Source organism: Penaeus monodon, chromosome 39 (genome assembly GCF_015228065.2).
Source record: "Penaeus monodon isolate SGIC_2016 chromosome 39, NSTDA_Pmon_1, whole genome shotgun sequence".
NCBI lineage: Eukaryota > Metazoa > Arthropoda > Malacostraca > Decapoda > Penaeidae > Penaeus > Penaeus monodon.
The window spans coordinates 12772157-12780803 of NC_051424.1; the positions used below are offsets into that span (position 1 = coordinate 12772157).

Below are 8647 nucleotides of genomic sequence, written 5' to 3' on the forward strand. Positions count from 1 at the left end.
CAAAATCAGTAATGAAAACCACCACCATCATCAGTAATGACAACAACCACCACCACAAACTGAACCACCCCTTAAACCCTTCCATCACCAGAATACCATTAGCATCCCAAGCACCCTACCCCTTCTGACACCACTACCCTTACCACCACCCACTACTATCACTGCCTTCTGCCATTACCATTACCACTACTACTATGCTGTCACTATCACCACCATTAACACTACTTTCATTACTGCCACCATTACTGCTATCATTACCATGACTACTATCATTGCAGCCATTATTACTACTGCCATTACTCTCACCATTACCACCACTACCATTACTGCCACCATTGCTATAACTACCACCATTACCACCATCATTGCTACTGTAGTTCTTTACATACTACTTGTCAGTCTTGTAGAGCCTAAGTTAACTTTTTTAATGGTTTATTGTGATTGTTCATTCATAAAGAGATATTTTTTTAGAATTTAAGTATATATTAGGTTTATGTGAAAGTGTAGGAATTATGTTAACAAAATTAAATTTGAAATTAAGTGCCAGAGACCTTTCTTTATGGTGCAGGTGAGATGATTCATCATATTTTCCAGGAACTTTTATAGTTTTGGCAGATGGATCAGTAGAGTTAGTCAGCATCCAATCACAAGTAGTTTTCGACGGACCATGGCTACAGCAGGAGAAGGGTCAGCAAGTGATGGCACAGGGAAGCTAAACAGACTTGCATCTGAGAAGAGTCCATACCTTTTGCAGCATGCTAGCAATCCTGTTGATTGGTAAGCATAAGATGGGTTTGTACAGAATTTCTAGTGTGTACCAAGTATTGGCAAGCATGGTGTCAGAAACCAGGTTTTATTTCTTGAGATAATCAAAGCTACTGTTTTTTGTCTTTGTATAATTTAACATTGTGTTGAACTATGTTTATAACATATTGTGAGAAAGCTTGAGATTGAAAGGTATTGAATTTTAGTAAAGGTTTTGATTTGTCTTATGAATTTTTGATATGCAAATTTTTCAAGGGTATTCTAAGATATTTATACATGAAACCAGATATCAAGCTCTATTTTGCTCTCTCTCTATATATATATATTTTTTTTTTTACATTTTTGTAAACTTCAATTTTCTGTAATACTTTCTGAATTGCTGGTCATGGTGTGCTGGAATAGGATCCAGCATGAAAATAGTGTCTTCCCTGAAGCCAGCACTTTACCAGTCATAGCTCATGGATGGTACATTCATTTTTTTCTTAAAGTGATGGTCACATCATCCAGATCCAATAACAGCAATTTTGCAGCCTTACCTTTCAAACTAGCTGCAAAATGTTAATAGTTCATTAAGGCTTTTTTCATTTGTTATTTATAAATTTGAATTTATACACCAGAAAGTTTGGGGTCCAATGTAGGGGATCATGCCTACCTTGGACCTCAACCCTCTCATCAACTAATTTTACATGGTCTTTTCTTCTCCCCCCTTCCTTTTCCTTCTTGTCGTCTTCCTCTTCTCCTGTCCACTTCCTAAGGTGTGAGAGCTGTGCTGATAAGATGAAAGTCTGGCTTTGTGTCATTCATGAATGGCCTCTAGTAGCCATGGGAATGGTATTTGCTTGGTTAATTGTCTAGCCCTTACCCCTGAGGAGTAGACCATTTCCTTTCCCCATTTATTTCATGCTCACCATAGCCAATAATGAAGATTTTTTACCCTTATTAGGGCCATTAAGGCTTGCCCTTTCATCAACTAGCCTATCTAAATTTGATTTCATTGGTTTCCTGACCCCTGCCTCTCTTTTGACCACAGCACTGACTGATACTACTACCCCTTTATTGATGTTCGCGGTCAACTCTATCCATTCCGAATCATCCCCCTAGGTCGTTACTTGACCATCAGAATATACCCCTTCCTCACTCCCAACATCCTCCACCCCAACAGTATGCCTCTGTACCACCCCATCTTCCTCCCTCCCTCGTCCTTCTACTGCTTCCACGTCGACAAACACTTTGAGTACCCTTTTTAGCCTAGTCAAAATGGGATCAATTCTTTGTGATTCCCCCAACTGCCCCTGTACTCTGACAATACCATTCTCTTCCAAAAATGTTTCCAAAAACAGGAAGGCAAAGTTTCCTTTGAATTGTTCACACCTTGTCAAAGTTACATCTGAGTCCCAAGCTTGTGCACTATTTACCCTGCAAACCTGTTCCTGCCTAGCTCACTCCTCCCTTAATACTTGTACTGGAACTGTTTCCATCCCTCCAACTGATTGTCCTGTCTATAACAAAGACTGGTCAGACTGTGAAATTAACTTGCTCACATGCCTCATTGACTATGGTGCAGTGGCATTGCTACACTAGTCCTCCCAGAGGCCAACGTAAGTCCTACACCAATATTGACAAGATTAGCTTTCATAGACATGACCTTCCCTATGAAGTTTATAATGGTGGAGTGTCCTGACCTGTTTGGCCATATTGATTTCTTCCCTGTCAGAAATGGTGGCATTTTGGCTACCCAGCCAAACACTGTTGCTCCACATCCCTTGGTCATGACTATTCAAATTGCTCTGCTAAGTCACATGTGTGCCAATTGTTGTGGCTCTCATAATGTAATTTATAAGCCTGCCTACAAGATTGAAACTGAGGTAGCAGTTCTCAGATTCAAACTAGGCCTCACTCTGCATGAGGGCAGACAAGAAGCATGCCAACCTATTCCAAAACTACTTTGCTCTGCTTCCCTCCCATCTCAAGAAGTCTCAGCATCTCCCCCAGTATCTCTTCCCTCTACTCCGAACTATCCTATCTCTACTCCCTCTTTCCCTCAGTCAAATTCCTTTGACAGTCTAAATCCAGATACTCCAATATCTACCATTTCCCCAGTGCCTGCCACTCCTTCTCATTCTACGTGTCGCACCAGACAATCTAAATGTTTCACTCCATCTTCTCCTACCTCTTCCTTTGCTCCTTGGACATCTATTCCTTCTTCTCCTCCACATAAGAAAACCTTTGTTTCTCAGACCTCCCCACCCAACTCTCCAGAAACTCTTGAAGACATCCAAAACTTCCTAAACATGACTCAAGAATAATTTGTGCCCTCATCCACCCTCTAATCCCTCTATTCCTATTCACTCTACAGCCTCCCCCTATCCCTCTTCCTCCCATTCACCCAAAAGACATCCCATCCTCTCCTCTGCCATGTGCATCCCCATTTCCTCTTTCGTCCCCATTATCCTTAGCACCCTTACTTGAATGCTCACATGACTCCCTTATGCTACAACAATGTCCTTTTTTCCTGGATCTCATTCTCTGGATTCTTCTACTTCTACAACTATTGTTTTTACAGTATTACCTTTTGATTGTTTCATAAGAGCTCTTTTACAGTTTCCTCATACAGTATTATCTCTCTTCTTCAGACACATACTCTCCATTTGATCTGATTGGCCTACACCTTTAACTACATCCCATTTACAAATCCCCATTGTATTCTACAACCTTTGACATCTAACATATCTTATCCTGATCATTAACTCATTATCACCTTTTTTGCCACAATACTTTACCATAGTGCTGTATGACCTTGGATGTTTAGCATATTTATTTATTCTAACCATTAACCATCTACTGTAAGGCTTGGATAGGTAAACTAAGCATGTACATAGAATGATGTAGTTTAGTTACATGTTCAAGTATTTGGCAGGGAGTATAAGCAACAGCATGAGTTTTTACAGAATTAATCATTATCTACAGGTCAACAATTTTTATCCCAACAGGTATCCATGGAGTGAAGAAGCCTTCAGTGTAGCCAAAAGAGAAAACAAGCTGATTTTTCTCAGTGTAGGCTACTCAACATGCCACTGGTGTCATGTAATGGAAAGGGAGAGTTTTGAGAATCCAGATATAGCAAGAATAATGAATGCAAATTTCATTAATGTTAAAGTGGATAGGGAAGAACGACCGGATGTGGACAAAGTTTATATGACATTTGTAACAGTAAGTATGATAGCTCTGGTTGCTTACAATTATTTTCGTATTTACACTTTTTAATTAATGGGATTACACTTCAATTGAGAACAATATGTCATTTCATTTTTTCTTGAGAAGGACAGGAAGGTCTTTAGAGTTCATTCTTGCATGCTGACTCTGCAAGGGCTCCAAAAGACTGTGGATAGTATTTTATATTTATGTTTTGAATATGATGTTTTCTTACATTTTGAATATGACTTTGGATAGTGGGAAAGTATTTTTGCTACTCAGAAAATCTAAATTGATGTTTTAAAATGATTAACCTATAGCCATTTTACTTGACTGAATATTTCATAAATATTTGTGAAAACTAGATATGATGTTATGGAATGCTGTTAATTTCTTATACATAAAAGTATTTTCAGATTGATTTTTTCTAGAAAATATTTCAGGTTATATCCTTCTCAACTTTTTCCCACCTTTATCTTATTTTAACCCAATGCTGCTGGGAAAATATAGTGTTCACTGCAGTATTGTTTTGTGCAATATATATATATATATATATATATATATATATATATATATATAATATATATATATATAATATGTATATATATATATATATACATATTATATATATATAATATGTATAATATATATATATATAATATGTATAATATATATATATATATATATTATATATATATATAATTATATATACTATATATATTCACATATATTATATATGTATACATACTGTATACACATATATATATATATATATATATATATATATATATTATATATATATATATATGCATATATATATATATATTTATATATATATTTATTATATTTTTATATATAATTATATATATATTTTTCTATATTAAATTTTTTATATATTATAAAAATATATATATTATATTTTATATATATAAAATTTTATAAATATATTATAAAAATAATAAAATTTATTTAAAAATTTTTAAAATTTTCTATATAAAAATTATATATATATCTTTTTATATATTATATATATAATATTAATATTATATATATTTTTTAATTTTAATTTATTATTTTATATATATTATAATTTTATATATAAATATTTAAATATTATTATATTTTTTTTTAATATATTTATATTATTTTTATATTTTTTAATATATATAAAAATTTTATTTTATATATTAATATATAAAAAATTTATTTATTTAATATATTAATATTTTATATATTATATATTATATTATATATATAATATTATATATATTTATATTTTTTTTTTTATATATTTTAAATATATTTTATATATATATATATATATTTTATATTTTTAATAATTATATATATTAATTCTTTATAATATTATATTTAAAACCCCAAAATTTATTAATTTTAATATATATAAAAAATTTTTTAATAATTTTTAAAATTAAATTTAAAAAATTTTTAATATATTTTATTTTTTTTTTTTTTAAAATATATATATTTTTTTTTTTTTTAAAAATATAAAATATTTTTAAAAAAATTTAAAAAATATATTATATTAATATTTTTAATATATATATTAAATTAAATTTATTATTAAAAAATTTTATATAAAAAATTTTTTTTAATATTTTCTTTAAAATTAAAATTTTTAAAAATATATTATATATATATATTAATAAAATATATTATTTTTAATAAAATAAAAATTTAAAAAAATTTTTAATAATTATTATTATATAATAAAAAAAAATTTTTATTTATATATTTTATATATTTTAAAATTTTATTATTTAAAATTATTAAATATTTTTAAATTTTTTTTAATATTTTATATAAAATTTATATAAAATTTAATTAATTTATATATATTTTTAATATAATATTATATAAATATATTATATATTAAATAATTATTTAAAAATATTTTATATTACAATTTTAAAAAATTTTAACATAAAAATTAATATTATATAAAAAATTTTATATATATATTTAAAAAAATAATAATTTTTTTATATATATTATATAATTATATATTAATATATATATTATATAAAAATTTTAATTATATAAAATTTGGGTAATAATTTTTTATTAATTTATTATATATTTATATTATATAATAAAAATTTTAAATTATATTTTAATATTATTATTTATATAATATTTTAAAAATTATATATATCATATATTTTATTTAAAAATTATATATATAAAATTTTTAAAATAATAATATATAAATTTAAAAATTTTTTTTAATTTTATTTATATATATTATATATATCAAAAATTTTATATATAATTATTTTAATTTTTTTTTTTAAATATTTTAAATTTTAAATTAATAAAAAATTTTTATTTATTTTTATAAAAAATTTTTTAAATATTTTTATTTTTATTATATAAATTTTATTATATTATATATTTAATAATTATTTTTTATATAATTAAAATTTTAATAATTATTATTTTTTTTTTTTTTTTAAAATTTTTAATATATAATAAAAAAAATTTTATATATATATTTTTAAAAATTTACATATTATTATATATATATTATATTTATATAAAATTTAAATATATTTTATTTTAAAATTTTATATATATTAATAATAAATTATTTTTTTTAAAAATATTATATTTAATAATTTATTTAAAAAAAAAAAAATTTTTAAAATATAAATATATAATTTATATATTATTTTTTTATATTTTAATTTATTATTTTTAAAATTATAATTAAAATATTAAAAATTAATATATTATTATATATATTTATTATTTTTTCTTTTATTAATTATATAATAATATATATATTAAAAAATTTTATATATTATATATATAATATTATTATATATTATATATAAAAATTTTATAATATATATTAATATATAATTAAAAATTATATTATATATATATATATAAAATTTTATTGTTTTATATTATATATTAATATATATTTTTAAATTAAATTATTATTTTTTAAAATATAATTTTTTATTTAATATATATAAAAAAAAATTTTTTTTTTTTTTTAAAATATTATATATTTAAAAAATTTTTATAAATATTAATTTTTTTTTTTATATATAAAAAATTTAATATATAATTATAAAAAATAATATATTTTTTATTTTTATATTTTTTTAAAATTATATATAAAAAAAAAAATTTTTATTTATATAATTAATTATTTATTTCAAATATATAATATTTTTATATTTTTTTATTAATATAAAAAATTTTTATATTTTTTTTTATATAAAATCTATATATTTATTATATTTAAAATTTTTTATATATATTTTAAATATTTATTTATATATATTTCTATTTAATAATTTTAATTATATATATAATATATATATAAATAATATTATATATATATATTATTTATATATATTTTAAACATATTTTATATACTTATTATTTATTTTCACATATATTATATATGTATACATATATATATATATATATATATATATATATAGTATATATATAATTATATATATATATATATATATAATTATATTATATATAATTATGCATATATATATATATATATTATTATATATATATTACACAATATATGCATATATATATATATATTATATATATATATATATATATATATATATGTGAATATATATATTATTATATATATATATATATATATATATATATATATATATATTTATACATATTATATATATATATATTTATACATATTATATATATATAATATGTATATATATATATATATATACATATTATATATATATATATTATATATATATATATATATATATATATATATATATATATATATATATATATATTGCACAAAACAATACTGCAGTGAACACTATATTTTCCCAGCAGCATTGGGTTAAAATAAGATAAAGGTGGGAAAAAGTTGAGAAGGATATAACCTGAAATATTTTCTAGAAAAAATCAATCTGAAAATACTTTTATGTATAAGAAATTAACAGCATTCCATAACATCATATCTAGTTTTCACAAATATTTATGAAATATTCAGTCAAGTAAAATGGCTTTAGGTTAATCATTTTAAAACATCAATTTAGATTTTCTGAGTAGCAAAAATACTTTCCCACTATCCAAAGTCATATTCAAAATGTAAGAAAACATCATATTCAAAACATAAATATAAAATACTATCCACAGTCTTTTGGAGCCCTTGCAGAGTCAGCATGCAAGAATGAACTCTAAAGACCTTCCTGTCCTTCTCAAGAAAAAATGAAATGACATATTGTTCTCAATTGAAGTGTAATCCCATTAATTAAAAAGTGTAAATACGAAAATAATTGTAAGCAACCAGAGCTATCATACTTACTGTTACAAATGTCATATAAACTTTGTCCACATCCGGTCGTTCTTCCCTATCCACTTTAACATTAATGAAATTTGCATTCATTATTCTTCTATATCTGGATTCTCAAACTCTCCCTTTCCATTACATGACACCAGTGCATGTTGAGTAGCCTACACTGAGAAAAATCAGCTGTTTTCTCTTTTGGCTACATGAAAGGCTTCTTCACTCCTGGATACCTGTTGGGATAAAAATTGTTGACCTGTAGATAATGATTAATTCTGTAAAAACAGCTTGTTATATCCCTCCAAATACTTGAACATGTAACTAAACTACAGCATTCTATGTAATGATTAGTTAAATCAA

The 8647-nt window shown here is 23.9% G+C and overlaps 1 protein-coding gene across 1 annotated transcript in view; it reads left to right on the forward strand.

The window, feature by feature from the left end:
- Positions 1-490: 490 nt before the first annotated feature.
- The window catches only part of LOC119597470 (spermatogenesis-associated protein 20-like), a gene marked incomplete at its 3' end in the record, with an annotated part of 30157 nt that continues 22000 nt past the window's right edge, over positions 491-8647 (forward strand). Inside the window, 2 exon segments of the mRNA XM_037947046.1 lie at positions 491-777; positions 3756-3975. Of these exon segments, the coding sequence (XP_037802974.1) occupies positions 668-777; positions 3756-3975 (330 nt within the window).